Here is a 21,952-nt window from a genome sequence, read left to right as displayed (position 1 = left end):
CTACAGGGGGCTGTGTGGCACTCCCTACAGGGAGCTGTGTGGCGCACTATACAGGGGGATGTATGGCACTCCATAGCAGGGGGATGTGCGGCACTTCCTACCAGGGAGCTGTGTGGCACTCCCTACAGGGGGCTGTGTGGCACTCCCTACAGGGGGCTGTGTGACACTCCCTACAGGGGGCTGTGTAGCGCACTATACAGGGGGATGTGTGGCGCACTATACAGGGGGCTGTGAGGGGCTCCTTACAGGGGGCTGTGTGGCGCTACGTACAAGGAGGCTGTCTGGCGCTACCCACAAGGGGGCTGTGTGGCGCTACCTACAAGGGGCTGTGTGGCGCTACCTACAAGGGGCTGTGCGGCGCTACCTACAGGGGAATCTGTGAGTGGTGGGCTGATGGTCATTTTACTGTGAGTGGGGGGGGGGCTGATGGTCATTTTACTGTGAGTGGGGGGCTGATGGTCATTTTACTGTGAGTGGGGGGGGGCTGATGGTCATTTTACTGTGAGTGGGGGGGGGGGGGGCTGATGGTCTTCAAGTGGTTTCCACCTCTGACCTCCAATTGAAATTAATAGGAGGCAGAAGATACCTGCGGCGCTCGTTTGGAGCTTTTTTTCCTGCGTCTTTTGCATTCGCTTCAACAGCTTAAGAAAAAGCACAAAAAAAGGTCACACAACGCTGTCAGTTGCTGAAGCAATTTTGAGGCAGATTTTTTTTGCCTTACAAAAAACGTGTGTGAACATGCCCTACGAGTGGAGGGCTTGTTCTTAGCCGTTTTCTGTCTTTCTCAAAACAACTTTTGGTAGGGGGGCCCTGAGTAAATTTTGTTTTTCCAGTGCTGCCTCGAGTCTGAAAAGGATGGGAAACTCTGTACTAGTCTACAGGGTCCCGTCATGGAGCAGCTCAGTTCGTCATGGGAACGGGGCCTAGGTGAGTACAATTTTTGTTTTTGTTTGGGGGCACTGTCTACAAGGGGGAGGTGGGAGACTGTATGGCACGATCTACAAGGGGGAGGTGGGGGGCTGTATGGCACTGTCTACAAGGGGGAGGTGGGGGACTGTATGGCACTGTCTACAAGGGGGAGGTGGGGGACTGTATGGCACTGTCTACAAGGGGGAAGTGGGGGACTGTATGGCACTGTCTACACGGGGGAGGTGGGGGACTGTATGGCACTGTCTACAAGGGGGAGGTGGGAGACTGTATGGCACGATCTACAAGGGGGAGGTGGGGGGCTGTATGGCACTGTTTACAAGGGGGAGGTGGGGGACTTTATGGCACTGTCTACAAGGGGGAGGTGGGGGACTGTATTGCACGATCTACAAAAAGGAGGTGGGGGATTATGGCACTGTCTACAGAGAAGCTATATGACAAAATCTACAGGGGGGGCATTATACTGTGTGGGGGCCACTAAGCGGACATTATACGGTGTAGGGGTACTACAGGTGGTATAATACTGTGGGCACAATTAGAGGACAAACTACTGTGTCCTTGAAGGGGTTGTAATATATTATATTATTAAATATGATTATTATAGTATATGGGAGCACTAAAGGGGCATTATCATTTTTTTATGGGGAATTTTTTTTTAATGATGGGGTGGGGCGCCGAAAGATCATTTCGCACAGGACGCCATCTATCCTAGGGCTGGCCCTGCAGATAATAATAACACTTACATCTGACAGGGAAAATCTAGCAGATAATAGCACTTACATCTGACAGGGAAAATCTAGCAGATAATAACACTTACATCTGACAGGGAAAATCTAGCAGATAATAGCACTTACATGTGATCGGGGAAGATCTAGCAGATCAGACATTTTGACCACTGACTAGTGGTAAGACTGGCATCCTACGACAGTGCCACTTGTAAAGCCATTGATCTGTTCAGCATGACTCATACTACTAGCAATGGTTGTCTATGGAGATTACACTACGGCCGTGGCTGAAACACCTGAACCCAATAATTAGGAGGGGTGTCCACATACTTTGCCTGTATAGTGCACTTCTTACATAGGTTGAAGTTGAGGACATGTGTCTTTATTCAACCTATGTAACTAAGCCCGTGACTAAAACGTATATGAAGGTGAATTGAGGTGCACTTCTTTTTCAGCTGCCAGCTGTGGTGCATTGTGGGCAGTGATGTCTCGCCGTTTACAGTATACAGAGCAATGTTATGGGTAGGTAGAGCCGGAATCAGGCTGGACACAGTGGAGCCGGAGCTGGTCAGTCTTACCTGGATGATGGGTGTACACAACACACAGGAGCTCACAGCCACCTATATAATACACAGCACACACAGCACCGCACTCACTGCACTCAGCACCGCACTCACTGCACTCAGCACCGCACTCACTGGACTCAGCACCGCACTCACTGGACTCAGCACCGCACTCACTGGACTCACCGAATGGCTACCAAAGTAGAGGTGAGAGTCAACGGCCACCAAGCTGACATGGCAGCAGCCAAGGAACATGCACTGGCTGTCACTCGAAATTACATTTCCAATCCCAGACTCCGTAAGTAGCCAATATGTTTTATATCACAGCCTGTAATGTCTAGAACTACTGACAACTAACTCATACTCCGATGTCAAACTTCAAGTCTAGTGAGTGAACTGCAAAGTATAACTTGTACATAGCCAGGGTCCAGGGGCTGTCACATGTAAGAGTGTCCACTGTATCTAAGCCTATTATGTGTGATATTGCCCAGAGTATCTAAGCCTATAATGTATAATATTGCCCAGGGTATCTAAACCTATCATGTGTGATACTGCCAAGTGTATCTATGCCTGTCATGTGTGCTAGTGTCCAATGTATCTAAGCCTATCATGTGTAATACTGTCCACTGTATCTAAGCCTATCAAATGAGATACTGTCCAGTGTATCTAAGCCTATAATATGTGATACTGTCCATTGTATCTAATCCTATCATATGTTATACTAGCCAGTGTATCTCAGCCTATCCTATGTGATACTGCCTAATGTATCTTTTCCTATCATGTGTAATAATGTCCACTGTAACTAAGCCTAACAAATGCAATACTACCCAGTATATCTAAGCCTTATCTTGTATGATACTACACAGTATATGTTAGCCTATCATGTGTGATACTGCCCAGTGTATCTAAGCCTATAATGTGTGATACTGTCCACGGTATATGAGCTTACCATGTGTGACAATGTCCAGTGTATCTCAGCCTATCGTGTGTGATACTTGTCTAATGTTTCTTATCCTATCATGTGTGATACTGCCTAGTGTACCTAAGATTATGATATGTGATACTGCCTGGTGTATCTCAGCCTATGATATGTGATACAGTCTCAGAGAAGAATGCAGCATATTATTAATGTCACGCTCCTGTGGACGCAGTGACTCGGTTGTTGTCAGTAAATAATTGCAGATTCTCAGAGAATTTCTATGGGGTTTGTGTCTTCTGGACCATCTGTCCTTTGCTGGTTACATGGTGAGCCAGGCTGGAGTCCAGGGGGCTGAGGTCAGTCTGCTCCCCCAAATGGCTTGGAAGTTGGCAGTAAAGTTTGTCATTCATTAGTGGGGCTCGGGGTGAAGGTTTGAGGCTATTGAGCATCACACCATCTGGTCATTAGCTGCCGGGACGCCTTGTGCACTGGTCAGCCCTGCTTAATTAGAGCAGCCACACAATTAGCATCTTGTCTACACTCCGGCTCCTAAGTGCTGAGGTAAACAGCCTGTGTTCTGCAGCTCTCCGCTCAATAATCCTATAACCTCCTCATCTGTTCAACATCGGAGGTGTCAGCCCTGCCATACATAGATGGATAGATAGTTGAAAGATACTAGATACATACTAGATAGATAGATGAAAGATACTAGATACATAATAGATAGGTAGATGATAGATAGGTGTAGCTAGGTTCTCCAGCACCTGGGGCAAAGATTCCATTTGGCGCCAGCCCCAACCTCTTTCCCGACATCTTCTTCCCCCTCGCCATGTTTGTTTTCTCGACCAATCAATGAGGTGTCATGTTTTACCCACATTTTTTTTGTGTAACTCGAGCATAAAACCATTTGTACATTTTACAAGCAATATAGTTCTATATACAACACCAGAACAGAGCTCATTACATATATACAACACCAGAACTAAGCTCATTACATTTATACAGCACTAGAACAAAGCTCATTACGTTTATACAGCACCAGAACAAAGCTCATTATATTTATACAGCACCAGAACAAAGCTCATTACATATTTACAGCACCAGAACAAAGCTCATTACATATTTACAGCACCAGAACAAAGCTCATTACATTTATACAGCACTAGAACAAAGCTCATTACATATTTACAGCACCAGAACAAAGCTCATTACATTTATACAGCACTAGAACAAAGCTCAGTACATATATACAGCACCAGAACAAAGCTCAGTACATATATACTACATCAGAACCAAGCTCAGTGCATATATACAGCCCCAGAACCAAGATCAGTACATATATACAGCACAAGAACAAAGCTCAGTACATAAATACAACACCATAACTAACCTCAGTAAATATATACAGCACCAGAAGAAAGCTCAATATATATACAGCACCCAGAACCAAACTCAATATATATAGAGCACCAGAACCAAGCTCAATATATATATACACAGCACCAGAACAAAGATCATACATATATACAGCACCAGAACCAAGCTCAATATATATACAGCACCAGAACAAAGTGCATACATATATATAGCACCCGAACAAAGCCCAATATATATATATATATACACAGTACCAGAGCCATGCTCAGTACGTATATACAACACCAAAACCAAGCTCAATACATAAATACAGCACCAAACCCAAGCTCAGTACATATATACAGCACCAGAACGAAGCTCAATATATATACAACACCAGAACAAAGCTCATACATATATACAGCACCAGAACAAAGCTCAGTACATATATACTACATCAGAACCAAGCTCAGTGCATATATACAGCCCCAGAACCAAGATCAGTACATATATACAGCACAAGAACAAAGCTCAGTACATAAATACAACACCATAACTAACCTCAGTAAATATATACAGCACCAGAAGAAAGCTCAATATATATACAGCACCCAGAACCAAGCTCAATATATATAGAGCACCAGAACCAAGCTCAATATATATACAGCACCAGAACAAAGTGCATACATATATATAGCACCAGAACAAAGCCCAATATATATATATACACAGTACCAGAGCCATGCTCAGTATGTATATACAACACCAGAACCAAGCTCAATACATAAATACAGCACCAAACCCAAGCTTAGTACATATATACAGCACCAGAACGAAGCTCAATATATATACAACACCAGAACAAAGCTCATACATATATACAGCACCAGAACAAGCTCAGTACATATATACAGCACCAGAACCAACCTCAATATATATATATATATATATATATATATACACACACAGTACCAGAACCAAGCTCAGTACATAAATACAACAACAGAACCAAGCTCTGTACATAAATACCAGCACAAATACAGCTCAATTTAGTGCAACCCCTGCCATATAGGTTTGCACTAAATTGTATACAACTCCCAGCATGGCCCGAACAATAGTAAGGATATGCTGGGAGATGCTGTTTCACAAAAGCAAAATCATACCACCATAATCCCGCTGCAGATCATACAGTGACTACAGTGCTGATTAGAGGCAGAATAAACATTTACATTAAGTGACTCACTGGTGACGTCTCAGATTCTAGTTCTTTTTCTCTTTTCTTCTCACTCCGGTCCAGATCTCTATAATGGATTTCTCCTGGCCACGACCCATTTCTGCAGTTTTGCGCTCAGATGTCTTCAGCTTCTCACTTTTCAAACATTTCAGCATCTATAAAAGAAGATAAAGTTCTCATGGTGCCACATTGGCCCTAAATATAATAGCGCCATACACTGTGTCACACACACACACACACACACACACACACACACACACACACACACACACACACCGTGCCCCCTGTTGATAGTGCCCTACATACAGCCCCTGTAGATAGTGCCCACATATAGCCCCCTGTAGATAGTACCCCACATTTAGCCACCTGTAGATAGTGCCCCACATATAGCTCCCCCTGTATATAGTGCCCCCCATATAGCCCACCCCCGTATATAGTGTTCCACATACAGCCCACCCCTGTAGATAGTGCTCCACATATAGCCCACCCCTGTATATAGTGTGCAACATATAGCCCACCACTGTAGATAGTGCCCTACATATATCTCCCCCTATAAATAATGCTCTACATATAGCCCACCCCTGTATATAGTGCCTCACATAAAGCTACCCCTATACTATATATACGATAGATAGATAGATAGATAGATAGATAGATAGATAGATAGATAGATAGATAGATAGGATAGATATGAGATAGATAGATAGATAGATAGATAGATAGATAGATAGATAGATAGATAGATAGATAGATAGATAGATAGATATGAGATAGATAGATAGATAGGATAGATATGAGATAGATAGATAGATAGATAGATAGATAGATAGATAGATAGATAGATAGATAGATAGATAGATAGATAGATAGATATGAGATAGATAGATAGATAGATAGATAGATAGATAGATAGATAGATAGATAGATAGGAGATAGATAGATAGATAGATAGATAGATAGATAGATAGATAGATAGATAGATAGATAGATAGATATGAGATAGATAGATAGATAGATAGATAGATAGATAGATAGATAGATAGATATGAGATAGATAGATAGATAGATAGATATGAGATAGATAGATATGAGATAGATAGATAGATAGATAGATAGATAGATAGATAGATAGATAGATAGATAGATAGATAGATAGATAGATATGAGATAGATCGATAGATAGATAGATAGATAGATATGAGATAGATAGATAGATAGATAGATAGATAGATAGATAGATAGATAGATAGATAGATAGATAGATAGATAGATAGATAGATAGATAGATAGATAGATAGATAGATAGATAGATAGATAGATTACTCTTACATTGGACCAGTTAGAAGACGATCTTCCCTGGAGTGCAGGATTACACAGCTGTGGTTTCCATTACTACATCACCAGTAGATTCGCTATTAGTGGCTTCTATACTGGTTGTCACCCGGCTTTCTAAGAAATGACTCAATAGAACTTTTAATGACTTGACAGAAGACTTAGGTCACTTTATTGGGGATTTCTAGACTTTAAGGGGCACAGCTTTTAAGATGTCTTCATTCTTGTTGGCTTTGGGGTCAGTTCAGATTCCTTCTGTCCATTCTTGAGACGTTTCAGTCTTTCTAGTGAAGAATTCGGGGGTTCCGGGGCCGGGTCCCTGCAGCTGTGGTAGTTGCTTCCTGGATGATCTCAAGCAGACCTGATTTCATGTGACATAATTCCTATAGGAGTCGGGGGTCCCGCGGCTCATGGCTTCTCCTCTATCACATACCATGCCTGACGGTGTGAAAATGATTAGCAGCTCATTACTGCGCCTCAGCTCTCTGCCTCATCAAACCTGATTGTTCTCAGCTTCGTGCGGCTTGTCATGATTTGCTCATCAACAATTCCCAACTTGACTGTGGGTAGGGTGATCCTGAAGACCCATGTTGGTCCTCTAGGTTTCATCATCTGCAATAAAAGGGTCTCCCACACCTCTGCTGATGCCTGTTCTAGCATAAATTATTTTTGCCAGGAGGTGTTGTCTGAGTGTCCGCTTATATGTTAGATTCATAAAAGTGTTTTCAATGACTGGCCGCAGGAGACTTGCCATCAGAGAGGTCTCCTACATGTCCAGTTATGCACCAACAATATGATGGATTACTTTCCATTTTACTTATGGCTTCCACAGCAGATCCCGCCATTTCTCCCTGGCTCCGTATCTCTCCTCCTCACTAGTGCCTCCACATCAACATCAACCTTCACCCGCATCCCCCCAGCATCTTCATTATACTCCATGTTTGTTGGTTAACGCTTGCTTCCCTTTCAAAGCGAGCTTCATGTCTGTAGCTCCTTCTTCACGGTTCTGCACTGTCTGGAGTTTGCATTATGAAGTGCAGCTCTGAAGCCTCTTTGAAAATGTTCTATATAATACGCAATGCAGCACTTGCAGAACCTCAACAGAAGTGGTTTGAAGCACCGACCTCAAAAATAATGGTTCTTCAGCAGCTGCCGTGTTTATTACACACCTGGGTTATCTTATTACCTGAAAACCCCCCATGAGCGATTTGGGAGAAGGAAAATGATATAACGTGGAATAATAATAAATGTTACCTATTAAACAATCCTAAACCGCCAAGGATGTTAGATATTAACCCATAACTATCCTAGACCGCCATGGGTAATAGATATCGATACTAACGCCTTAGTCACCGTAGACCACCAGAGATACCAGTTATTAACCCTTAAGACACTCTAGACCACCAGGGGCATTACAGGCATACTATCACTAACCACTTAACCACCCTATGTAAAGATATATAGTACAAGTTGGGAAAGTGAGTATAAACGGGGGGTGGCCCAAGAACAGGACATCATTGTATATTCCCGAAACATGGCCTCTCTTAGGTAAAAAAGTCCACCATATAGTGGCCGCCTCTCCCCCCTGATATAACCATTGAGACAACTCATGAATGTCTGTCCAAATGTCTATGTATTGTCACTTATTAATTCAATGCCTTCAAGCCAGAATTCAGGCCAATACTCATGCAGAAGCCACTAATATGGTGGACCCCTAATGCACGAAGCATGTGACACCCATAGAGAGAGAGCCCCGCACATGGGCCGACAGCTCTCCACTGTCTCTCCCATATGCAGTTAAAGGGGTTTTCCCATAAATGTCATATAGATGTGGGTTCCACCTCTGGGACCCCCAGCTATCTCTAGAATGGGCCGCCCTAAGCCCCGTTCTAGCTGTTTGTGCTCACGCTGCCTCCCGGCTTCTTCCTAACTATATGGTTGAGATGTAGCTCGCTGAGCTACACTTTGAATTTTCACATTATTTTGTCGCTTAAAGAACAGTAAAAAAAAAAAACCTAAAAAAGAAAACAAGACTTACTAAAATAAAGAAAAATAAAATAAAAAGTCACACGACCCTTCATGGACTGTCTGCAGCAGTAGTAATAAATGCTCCACGTACTAAAGCGGAAGCCTCTGGAGAAACAATAAGAGCGCAAAAGCAAAATCCACCGGCCGATAAGCAAAACTGACGCTGATAGCTGTAGGCAGCAAAGAGGGCCGCGCATACAGGCAGAGGAGCCTTGGACCTTAATAATTCTGGGACAACAAACCATTAGACGGCCAGCACCGTCCCCTCTTTCTAACCTTGTCTTTTGACGATTTGGTTATGAAATATAAAAGGGCAAAAAAGAGCGCGACAAACCTGTACAAAAAAGATGAATTGAGGTGAATTGAGGGTGGGTTGGGTCCTCTGGGCAATAATGGTCATGGGCCCTTTACCAACCACCCTAGTTATTGTACACTTTAGTTGGGCTAACAAATCTCATGTATCTCTTGTTTAACCCATGTGATACTGTGATCAATAGCGATCATAGGATCACAAGGGAGGGGATTCTATTGACCCCCCCCTGATCATCAGCCAAAAGATACAAATACTGTATAGATAATCGTTGCAATAAGTGACTCAGTGTTTAGAAAAGATGTACAAAAAACTTATTATTACTAATACTATTGATAATAATAATAATAATAATAATAATAATAATAATAATAATAATAATTAAAAAAAAACACTATTTTATATATATCAAAATATTTAACAATAAAAAACACCATGAAAAAAAAAAAAGACCTCACACAGCAAACAAATAAAAAAATGAAGGCTCCTGTAATCTGGTGAGGTAAAAATGGAAAATTATCTTGCATCCCGAAGGCCAAAATAATCTGCAGCCTTCAGGGGTTAGTACATCAGGCCCTGTTCACACGGAGTATTTTGACGAGCTTTTTGGCGCAGAAATCGCTCTGCAAAACTCGTCAAAAAACGGCCGAAAATGCCTCCCATTGATTTCAATGGGAGGCGGTGGCGGTTTTCTCCCGCGAGCGGTAAAACCGCCTCGCAGGAGAAAGAAGGGACATGCCCTATCTTTGTGTGGTTACACCTCTGACCTCTCATTGACATCAATGGGAGGCAGAGAAGCGTAATTCGCTGAGTTTTTTGCCTGTAGCACTCAATGGGCGCGAGCGAAACACGCGGAAAAAATCGCGACAGATGCCGTGCAGGAAGGTCAAAATCTGCCTCAAAATCCCAAACGGAATTTTGAAGCAGAATTTTCCTCCTGCAAAAAACTCTGTGTGAACACAGCCTTAGGCCCCATGCACACGACCGTATTTTTGTCCATCCGTAAATACTAGCTTAAATACGGGTCCTTGGTCACACATATTCGACCCGTATTGCACCAGTATTTACGGACGTCTGGCCTATGAAAAGCTGCATATGTGAGCTGTTAAAGAGTCCTCCTTCATGTGTACTGTATATAAGGGATATATTTCACATCTGTTACTTCTCCTTTAAAAGACGCACAAAGTAATAATTTTTTTCCTCCTCACGTGTTGTTTGGTTTAAATCAGAACATGAAAAAAGAAAAACGGTAATTTCTAAAAAAACAACACACAAGCAGCGGTCACCGGCACGCATGGCGGCAGAACTGTCATCGGAGGAATGAATATTCCTGAGAATACACGGACACGGTGGGATCTGTAAACAGCAGTGATCCCGAGAAAGGATCCGCCATCCGACGCTGTTCCCACACTATTATCCTTGTCTCTTCTCATCCACTTTCTGGTCTATGTAGCTTTAAAACTGGCAAAACAACCTGTAGATATGTCTTGATGGAAATGTTAACAGCACAGAGTATTTCAGGAGAGATGTGTGCTGATATCACTCATGTGATAATTATACTTACCATCTCTACTGGAATGTCCGAGAGGCTCGTGGAAAAAGGGGAGATCTCCTGGACTCCCAGAAGAGTCCAGGAGTGCCCTACTAAATTAGTTTAGGATTTTGGTCTGGGGTCTGTATTTATTTAGAGGGTCTGGTCTGTATTAGTTTAGAGGGTCTGGTCTGTATTAGTTTAGAGGGTCTGGTCTGTATTAGTTTAGACGGTCTGGTCTGGGGTCTGTAATACTTTAATGGTCTGGTCTGGGGTCTGTATTAGTTTAGGGGTCTGGTCTGGGGTCTGTATTAGTTTATGGGGTCTGGTCTGGTGTCCGTATTTATTAAGAGGGTATGGTCTGGGTCTGTATTAGTTTAGGGGTCTGGTCTGGGGTTTGTATTAGTTTAGGGGTCTTGTTTGGGGTCTGTATTAGTTTAGGGGTCTGGTCTGGGACTGTATTAGTTTAGGGGTCTGGTCTGGGACTCTATCAGTTTAGGGGTCTGAGGTCTGTATATATTTAGGGGTTTGGTCTGGGGTCTGTATTAGTTTAGGGGTCTGGTCTGGGGTCCGTATTAGTTTATGGGGTCTGGTCTGGGGTCTGTATTAGTTTAGGGGTCTGGTCTGGGACTGTATTAGTTTAGGGGTCTGGGGTGGGATCTGTATGATGTATTTTAGGGTGGGATGAAGGGGTCATACAATTCTTCTTCATGAAATGCCTCAGGTTGGGGGCTTGCCTTATATAAATGCCCGTGCTGCCTAATACATCGATTCAAGTATGGAGATGATGTGGATGGGGCTGCGTCATGATATGAGATCACACACGTAGTTGAAGGAGCGGGGTTCCTCAGCAGCACAGAGTATCTTAGGAGTGTGCTGATCTGGTAAGCGGCAGTGATTTGAGAGTGAAAGAGGCAGGCTCCCCCAGCAGCACAGAGGATGTAAGCATCCTAGTAAACAATTGTAGAAAGTCTGCCAATTCAATGAATATTCTTATAGTATTGCAGCCGTTGTCCCTTCCTTTATATGTGAGCACAGAACTTCTCTCCTCTCAGGTCTGGGCATTTTTGTGGGTGTGAATCCCACTGTCACCGAGTTGTCAGTACCCATAATGCTCTGCACTAGGAGATGAAATTGTCTGGCGTCTGTCCACAGAGGAGCGGTCCCCCGCCTGATTCCCTTGTACATCAAAGTCATTGCTTTCTGGCACCTTCCCGAATTGCTGCCTTTGACGCGTCTCCCACTCCCACTTGGCTCATGTTCTTGGCTTGGCAGCTCCGTGAATTGGCAGCAAGTCCCCAGCCTGGCTTTTGTCTCGTCCCCAGAAAAGAATCTCCAGCTGGAGCGAGAGCGGAGCGACTGATGACTTGGCCGGCGCTTGTTCAGCTATTTTGGCATAACAGCGTTGTACAATCGTCACCATGTGCTGACCTGTATACTGGATGTGTTAGGATAGGTGCCCGCTTATCGGCTGCCCATACGGTTTTAGAACGAGCTAGATACAGCTACTAATAATCAGTAAAGCGCGGCGGAATATGTTGGCGCTATAGAAATAAAGACTAATATACGAGGCCGAGCATGATAACTATAGACGGGGCGGGTCATTCAGGGGGTGGTCCCAAGCTGGAAACATCTCTTGGGGTGGGGAACCTGCTATGAGTAAGAACACTTCTTTTCGAAACGCGTAAGCTGTAAAACGCCTTACCTGTGTCCTCTATGGACTTTTAAAGATGACCAAATAAAGCTCTTTTTATACTTTAAGTAGGGGACGCAGATGGAGGGAATAACACGGCGACAGCGGCGGTCAGCGTGAGGTCGGGCCGTGCTGTGACGGGAGTCCAGTCACCTGACCTTATGTCACTGACTCAGGTCAGGTGACCAGACTGGTCCACTCTTGGGATGGCATGCACCAACCTCACTCAGACCGCCACCGCCATACTTGGCTCCGTCCACCCTTCTCCTGCTCCTAACTGTGAGTGAGTAGGGCGGACGAAGCCAAGGAGGGAAAGACAAGGCGGCAGCGGCGGTCAAACTGAGGTCGGGGCGTGCTGTGACATGAGTGGACCAGTCCAGTCACCTGACCTCACGTCACTGACTCAGGTCAGGTGACCGGAATGATCCACTCTTGGGCTGACACACACCTACCTCACTCAAACCGCCGCTGACAGAGCCAAGCAGCGAATGACGCGGTGGCGGCGCAGTCTGAGTAAGGCCGGGCCAAACCAAATGATCCCGCGGGTCAGACGTTCCCCACCCCTGCTCTATGTTGTCCATATACACTAATAGGACATATGGGCAGGTGTTGCCTTTAATCGGGGCCCCAGTTTTAAATCAGAGTAATCACTGTATAGAGAAAAGTTCTACAACTTTTTGTATTCTTTGTGTTTCACTTCCACCCAATTTTCAATATTTTGAACTTGCTGTCAGTGAATGAGAACACTCTAGTCTTGAGTCCTGCTCTGAGCTGAGAAGTGGATACAATTGTATCAGTCTAGACCAGGGGTCTCAAACTCGGCCGGGTAAGTGGGCCGCATATAGAAAAAATGGGAAGTTGACGGGCCGCATTACTTTCAAATTTGATACAATACAAAATTATTGTTAATCAATTAGTTATTTGAACTACTATAACACTATATTACTATAATAATACTACATTACTATAATAATAGCGCTAGGTTTAAAATTTGAGATATTTCTCCACGTGCTTATTTCAACAATCCAGCTTTCCAGTTTAAGTGTCGCTAAATGCAGTCCGGCGGCTCAGTTAGCACACATGTCAAGATTGGGCAGCCCCTTTTTAGATAGTGCCGCAGTGCCCTCTGTGGATGCTGCCGCAGTGCCCTATGTGGATGCTGCCGCAGTGCCCTCTGTGGATGCTGCCGCAGTGCCCTCTGTGGATGCTGCCGCAGTGCCTTCTGTGGATAATGCAACACACCCCTAGATAAGGCCACGGTGCCCTCTGTAGATAAGGCCACAGTGCCCTCTGTAGATAAGGCCACAGTGCCCTCTGTAGATAAGGCCACAGTGCCCTCTGTAGATAAGGCCACAGTGCCCTCTGTAGATAAGGCCACAGTGCCCTCTGTAGATAAGGCCACAGTGCCCTCTGTAGATAAGGCCACAGTGCCCTCTGTAGATAAGGCCACAGTGCCCTCTGTAGATAATGCAACACACCCCTAGATAATGCCAGTGTCCTCTTCAGATACTGTCACACACCGACTTGTAGATAACGCCACAGTGCCCTCTGTAGAGGCTGCCACAGTGCCCTCTGTAGAGGCTGCCACAGTGCCCTCTGTAGAGGCTGCCACAGAGCCCTCTGTAGAGGCTGCCACAGTGCCCTCTGTAGAGGCTGCCACAGTGCCCTCTGTAGAGGCTGCCACAGTGCCCTCTGTAGAGGCTGCCACAGTGCCCTCTGTAGAGGCTGCCCCAGTGCCCTCTGTAGAGGCTGCCACAGTGCCCTCTGTAGAGGCTGCCCCAGTGCCCTCTGTAGAGGCTGCCCCAGTGATGTCAGGGGTTTGCCCAGAGCTGGAGTCCCAGGCAAAGCGCTAGTAGGCTCTTCCTGGGACTCCAGCTGTGCTCCTGACATCACTGGGACTCCTGCTCTGGGGAAGAACCTGACATCATTGTCGATGTATGGACAGCGATGTCAGAGGCTTCCCCAGAGTCCCGGAGCAGAGCCGATAATAGCGCTCTGCCCGGGACTCCGCTCTGGGGAAGACCCTGACACACTGTCCATATATGGGCAGTGATGTCAGGGAATTCCACAGAGTCCAGGAGCAGAGCCGACACCTGCACTCTGCTCCGCTCTGGGCAAGACCCTGACACACTGTCCATATATGGGCAGCGATGTCAGGGAATTCCACAGAGTCCCGGAGCAGAGCCGACACCAGCGCTCTGCTCGGGACTCCGGCTCTGGGGAAGCCCCAGACATCGCTGTTCATATGTGGATAGCGATGTCAGGGAATTCCACAGAGTCCAGGAGCAGAGCCGACACCAGCGCTCTGCTCCGATCTGGGCAAGACCCTGACACACTGTCCATATATGGGCAGGGATGTCAGGGAATTCCACAGAGTCCCAGAGCAGAGCCTGTACTAGCGCTCTGCCCAGGACTCCGGCTCTGGGGAAGCCCCAGACATCGCTGTTCATATGTGGACAGCGATTTCAGGGAATTCCAGAGTCTCGGAGCAGAGCCGATACTAGCGGCTCTGTGTCCCGCGGGCCGCAGATGACAGCCCCAGGGGCCGCATGCGGCCCGCGGGCCGCGTGCTTGAGACCCCTGGTCTAGACAATGCTCTGTGAGCTAAACAGCCCGACTCTATACTGAAACATTGTAGCAAACTACCAGAGAGATTTGTGCAGCTGCTGCTGATGTGTTTAGCTCACAGAGTATTGTCTAGACCAGGGGTCTCAAACTCTGCCGGTTAAGTGGGCCACATATAGAAAAACTGGGAAGTTGACGGCCGCATTACTTTCAAATTTGATACAATACAAAATTATTGTTAATCAATTAGTTATTTGAACTACTATAACACTATATTACTATAATAATAATACTACATTACTACAATACTACATTACTATAATAATAATACTACATTACTACAATACTACATTACTATAATAATAATACTAGATTACTATACTAATAATAATAATAATACTACATTACTATAACACTATATTACTATAACACTATATTACTATAATAATAATAATAATAATACATTACTATAATAATAATACTAGATTACTATACTAATAATAATAATACTACATTACTATACTAATAATAATAATACTACATTACTATAACACTAAATGACTATAATAACAATACTACATTACAATAATAATAATAATAATAATACTACATTACTATAATAATAATAATAATAATAATAATAATACTACATTACTATAATAATAATAATAATAATACTACATTACTATAACACTAAATTACTATAACACTAAATTACTATAATAATAATACTACATTACTATAATAATAATAATAATAATAATAATAATAATAATATTAATACTACATTACTATAATAATAATAATACTACATTACTATAATAATAATAATACTACATTACTATAATAATAATAATACTACATTACTATAATAATAATAATAATAATAATAATAATAATAATACTACATTACTATAACACTACATTACTATAATAATACCGCTAGGTTTAAAATTTGAGAGAATTCTCCATGTGCTTATTTCAACAATCCAGTTTTCCAGTTTTAGGGCTAGTTCACACAGAGTTTTTTAGCAGGAGGAAAATTCAAAACACGCATCGAGGCATTTTTTCCCGTCTCCCACTGATTGAAATGGGGTTTTGGAGGCGGAAACCGCCTCAAGATAGGTCATGAAATCAATGGGAGGCATTTTCGGCCGTTTTTGATGAGTTTTGCGGAGAAGTTTCCGTGCCAAAAAACTCGTCAAAAAACTCTGTGTGAACATGGCCTAAGGCTATGTTCACACGGAGTTTCTTGATGCGGAAACCACGCCGCAAAACTCCTAAAATGTCTCCCATTGATTTCAATGCGAGGCAGGGGAGGTTTTCTCCCGCGAGCGGTAAAACTGCCTAGCGAGAGAAAGAAGGGACATGCCCTATCTTCGGGCGTTTACGCCTCTGACCACCCATTGACATCAATGGGTGGCAGAGAAAGTGTATGCCCGCGGCGCTCAATGGCCTCGGGCAAGAAACGCAGCGAAAACCACAGCGAAAATCGGCGTGCAGGGAGAGGAAAATCTACCTCAAACTTCCAAACGGAATTTTGAGGCAGAAATTCCGCCTGCAAAAAACTCTGTGTGAACATAGCCTAAGTGTCGCTAAATGCAGTCCGGCGGCTCAGTTGGCAGCGTTTGACAGACACACATGTCAAGATTGGACAGCCCCTTTTTAGATAGTGCCACAGACTCCTCTGTAGATAGTGCCACAGAGTCCTCTGTATATAATGCCACAGGCCTTCTGTAGATAATGCAACACACCCCTAGATAATGCCACAGTGTACTCTGTAGATACTGCCACACACCCACTTGTAGATAATGCCACAGTGCCCTCTGTAGATTATGCCACAGTGCCCTCTGTAGATAATGCCACAGTGCCCTCTGTAGATAATGCAACACACCCCTAGATAATGCCACAGTGTACTCTGTAGATACTGCCACACACCCACTTGTAGATAATGCCACAGTGCCCTCTGTAGATAATGCCACAGTGCCCTCTGTAGATCCTGCCTCACTGCCCTCTGCAGATGCTGCCACAGTGTCCTCTGCAGATCTGCCACAGAGCATTGCCGACGCTTTGGCTGAGGATTCCCCTGCTGTTGGAGCCACTGACGTCACAGTCCATACACAGTGAGGTCAGGGGATCCTCCTGGACTGGAATCTGATATCAGGGGCAATCCCAGAGCCGGTGTCCCGGAGCAGAGCACTAGGATAGGCTCTGCGCCAGAACTCTGGGGAAGCCACTGACATCAGTGTCCATATATGGATAGTGACATCAGGGGCTTGCCCAGAGCTGGGGTCCCAGAGCAGAGCCTGGGATTCCAGCTCTTCTCCTGACATTACTGTCCATATATGAACATGGATGTCAGGGGCAACCCCAGGCAGAGCGCTAGTAGGCTCTTCCTGGGACTCCAGCTGTGCTCCTGACATCACTGGGACTCTTTCTCTGGGGAAGCCCCTGACATCACTGTCGATGTATGGACAGCGATGTCAGAGGCTTCCCCAGAGTCCCGGAGCAGAGCCTATACTAGCGCTCTGCCCAGGATTCCAGCTCTGGGGAAGCCGCAGACATCGCTGTCCATATGTGGACAGCGATGTCAGAGGATTCCACAGAGTCCTGGGGCAGAGCCTATACTAGCGCTCTGCACGGGACTTTTGCTCTGGGAAAGCCCCAGACATCGTTGTCCAATGTACATATGTGGACAGCGATGTCAGAGGATTCCACAGAGTCCCGGAGCAGAGCCTATACTAGCGCTCTGCACGGGACTCCGGCTCTGGGGAAGCACCAGACATCGCTGTCCATATGTGGACAGCGATGTCAGGGGATTCCACAGAGTCCCGGAGCAGAGCCTATACTAGCGCTCTGCCCAGAACTCCACTCTGGGGAAGACCCTGACAACACTGTCCATATATGGAGAGCGATGTCAGGGAATTCCACAGAGTCCCGGAGCAGGGCCTACACTAGCGGCTCTGTGTCCCGCAGGCCGCAGATGACAGCTCCAGGGGCCGCGTGCTTGGGACCCCTGGTCTAGACTGATTTAATCTGAGCAGGGAGCAGGACTAGGTCTGTACAGGTTTGCAACCTCTGAATATAAATAGGTGCACTCATTCACTGACAGCAAGCAGACATAAAAGTATTGAGAAATTGAAACAAAAAGTATATTAGTAAGTTGTAGAACTTTTCATTTGTACAGTTAGGCTATATTCACACAAGAGTTATAAACGGTCATGTGACGGCCATATTCAGATCAGATCAATGAAGTTCTATGGGTGTATTCACACGGCCGTTTTCTTAAATGCCCCGGAATACTGGCCGTCAAAAAATAGAACAAGCCGATGGCCCACATAGAAGTCAATGGATCAGTTTTTTAACGGCCATTTTTCAGAAAGCCATCTAGGCCCTCACAAGGGGACTGCCCGGGCACAGCACTACTTTAAGTGCTGAGCCCGCGGGAGCCATTGACGTCACTGTCCATATATGGACAGGGATGCCAGGGGCTTTCAACTATGGAAACCCCGGCCAGAGCATCGCAAGCTCATTGGCCGGGTACTCCTATTTTGGGAAAGCCCTTGACATCACTGTCTATTTATGGGCATTGACGTTAGGGGCTTTGTAATACGAGAATCCCCTTCCAGAGCGTTGGCAATACTCTGGCCGGAGAATCCGCTCCTGGAGGAGCCCCTGACGTCACTGTCCATATATGGACCCAGTCCATCCAGAAAAAAATAGCAGCATCAAGGCAAATGTATGCAAAAGAGTGTCCTTATTTATTATTCCCAGCACATCATAGAAAAGGTAACGTTTCGACTCGCACAGGAGTTTTTGTCAAGCTTGATAAACATTTGCCTTGATGCTGCTATTTTTTCTGGATGGACTGTGACTATGAGGCACCATAGGGATTGGAGGTGTAGTGGCGTGCACATTTTGTTTGGTATAACCATTATATTTTTCCTTTTCCAGTCTGGAGACTGTTGTAATTGAGGACTTGGAGTGTGCGGTTGATCATTTTGATTTTTGGCCAGACATGGACAGTAATGTAAGGGGCTTTGAAAAGGCGGAATTCCCAGCCAAAGCTTTGCCGACACTCTGGCCGGGGATTCCGGCATCTCAAAGCCCCTTACAGAGATCTTTAGGTCCCTAAAAATTAATGGCCTATCCTCAGCTGTGTTGAAGAGGGTGCAGCGCTCGTGGCACTATGTGGGCACTATATAGCGGACACTGTGTCGCTATCTACATGGGCACTGTGCGTGGCAATACCTACATGGGCATTGTGGCACTATGTGGGCACTAGCACTTTATATGTGGGCACTATCTACAGTGGGCAATGTGTGGGCACTATCTACAAGGGCACTGTGGTGTTTTCAGGGGGTTGGGACACAAAAACCCTGACAAATGACATTTTTTTCAAACAGCGGATGAAAAACGGCTGTTAAAATGGTCGGGAAATGTATGAATTTCTATAGACACATTGATGCAAAACGGCCATGAAAAGACTGACGGTTGATTCGTTTTTAACAGCTGATTATTTTCACTGTCGTGTGAATACAGCCTTAATATGCTTCATGTATATAAAACTGAATAGTAGAGCACAGAGGAAGGCAATACGCTGCAATACATAAGTATAGCAGTGTATTGCATGAGCGATCCAGCGATCGTTGGTAAAATCCAATAGGAAGACAAAAAAAAAAAGTTTAATTAAATATTTTAAAAGAATAAAAATAAAAAAATGTTTTTCACATAAAAGATTGAAACTGTATAAAAATAAATATTTGATATTGCCACGTGTGTAAAAGTCTGAACTATTAAAATATACCAATATTTAATCCATTTGATCAGTGGGGGTCCGGACGCTTGGTATCCCTACCAATAAGCTGTTTTGAAGAGGCCTCTGTGCTTAGCGAGCTCTGCTTCATCACTCACACTGCACATTACTGTCAAACGCCAACACACTTATAGCGGCGGATCACAGTATTACAGCCTTCTCCCATCCACAAAACTGCTGGACGGTGGGGCCAGGGCAGCCGAGATTCGGACCGCCACTGAGCAGATTTTGATGGCCTATCCTGAGAATAGGCCATCAATTTTCTCTCTATGGAAAACCCCTTTAAGATCTAATATCACTGGAGGTCTAGAGTTCTTTGGTAGATAACACGAAATATATGAGGGTGAATAAAAAATGAACCGCACTCTGGCTGTAGAGTTTATTTTACTCAAATTTCAGAAATGACAAATACATCATTTTTCGGCATGATCTCCCGGCTTTTCGATACACTTTGTCCATATGTCAACAAGCTCTTGTATTCCCACATGAAAATTTTTTTTAGGCTGAGCTGCGAGCCACAAACGCACAGCTGTTTTCACCTCTTCAAGAGACATGAATCTTCATCCTCGTGGGGCTTCTTTCATGGGACCAAACAGGTGATAGTCTATCCAATAGGATCAGTTCATGTGCACGCCCAATGTTGTCATCAGACGTGGACGGACGTCCGGCTCCTTCTTCATGGCTGACACTTGTGCGACCTTCCTTGACCTTCTCGATCCATTCATACATACTTCTTGGAGACAAAACACTTTCTCCATACTGTGCATAAAGTCTTCGATAAATATCAACACCAGATGCACCCTCAGACCACACAAAAAAAATCACTCCAAGCAGTGACGGATTAAGTAGACCATAGGTCCTGGGCAGTTCCCCAAACTTGGGTTCCCTTTCTCCACCGCCGCTCACACATGTCTATAGTGAATACCGCCTTTCTGTGCGAACATTGACAAGTGGGTGTTACGATTCCTCTTGTGAAAGGGCTGGGTTTCTACATACTGACAGTCTCCAACCATCACTGACAGTATCACACTGTGTAGGGACACATCCTCCTGACAATGGGACTGGTAACATGCATTTGTCTATTAGTCCTGGGTACACAAAAACTTTATGTGGAATACAAGGATTTCCTACAAAAGACATGTCAGGAGAGGTGACAGATCCTCTATAGATCCAGTGACTCACAGGTGATGTCTTCTCTGATGGGAGTCGTTCTCCTTTCTTCTCCATCTGACACAGACCACTATGGCGACTTCTCCTAATGAATTCAGAGTTTCCTGATGAGAAATATTTGCCCCTCGCTTCTGCAGCCATTTCCAGCCTCTATAGAAACACAAAAATTCAGACACCAAGGCCCAGGCCCATACATTAAAGGGGTTATCTGGGCACGGACCGTTTTTTTTTATACCGATGACCTATTGATGTGCCCGGACAACCACTTTTACTCAGACTAATAAATTTGGACCCCAGGCCAGATACTGGAATACATAAGGACCCCAGACCTTCTAAACTATTACAGTTCCCAGACCAGACCCCGCTAAACAAATGCAGACCGAAGAACAAGCACCCTAAATACAGACCCCAGACCAGACTCCTAAATACAGACTCCCAAACCTGACCTGCCTACACTAGTAATGACCCTAGACCTGACTGTCTTAAGTACTACAGACCCCAGACCACCTAAACTAATACAGAGACCAGACCCCTAAACACAGACCCCTAAATAAAGACCCTTAAACTAATACAGCTCCCAGACCAGGACCTCTAAATACAGACCTCATAAACTAATACAGACCAAGACCAGACCCCTAAATACAGACCCCAGACCAGAAGCCCTAAATACAGACCCCCAGACCCCTTAAACTAATACAGACCCTCTAAATACAGACCACAGACCAGACCCCCTAAAAACAGACCCCTTAAACAAATCCATCCCCTTATACTTAACTAGCATCT

General features: G+C 44.8%; 1 protein-coding gene across 1 annotated transcript in view; it reads left to right on the top strand.

The window, feature by feature from the left end:
* Positions 1 to 2,404: 2,404 nt before the first annotated feature.
* The window catches only part of ATP6V1B1 (ATPase H+ transporting V1 subunit B1), a 106,410-nt gene continuing 86,862 nt past the window's right edge, over positions 2,405 to 21,952 (top strand). The window contains exon 1 of the mRNA XM_075848651.1: positions 2,405 to 2,513. Coding sequence (XP_075704766.1) covers positions 2,405 to 2,513 — 109 coding nt within the window. The remainder of the gene's footprint in view (positions 2,514 to 21,952) is intronic.

Source organism: Rhinoderma darwinii, chromosome 1, assembly GCF_050947455.1.
Source record: "Rhinoderma darwinii isolate aRhiDar2 chromosome 1, aRhiDar2.hap1, whole genome shotgun sequence".
NCBI classification, from domain to species: domain Eukaryota; kingdom Metazoa; phylum Chordata; class Amphibia; order Anura; family Rhinodermatidae; genus Rhinoderma; species Rhinoderma darwinii.
The sequence above is the reverse complement of the archived record's forward strand: the minus strand, read 5'-3'. Positions and strand labels throughout refer to the sequence as shown.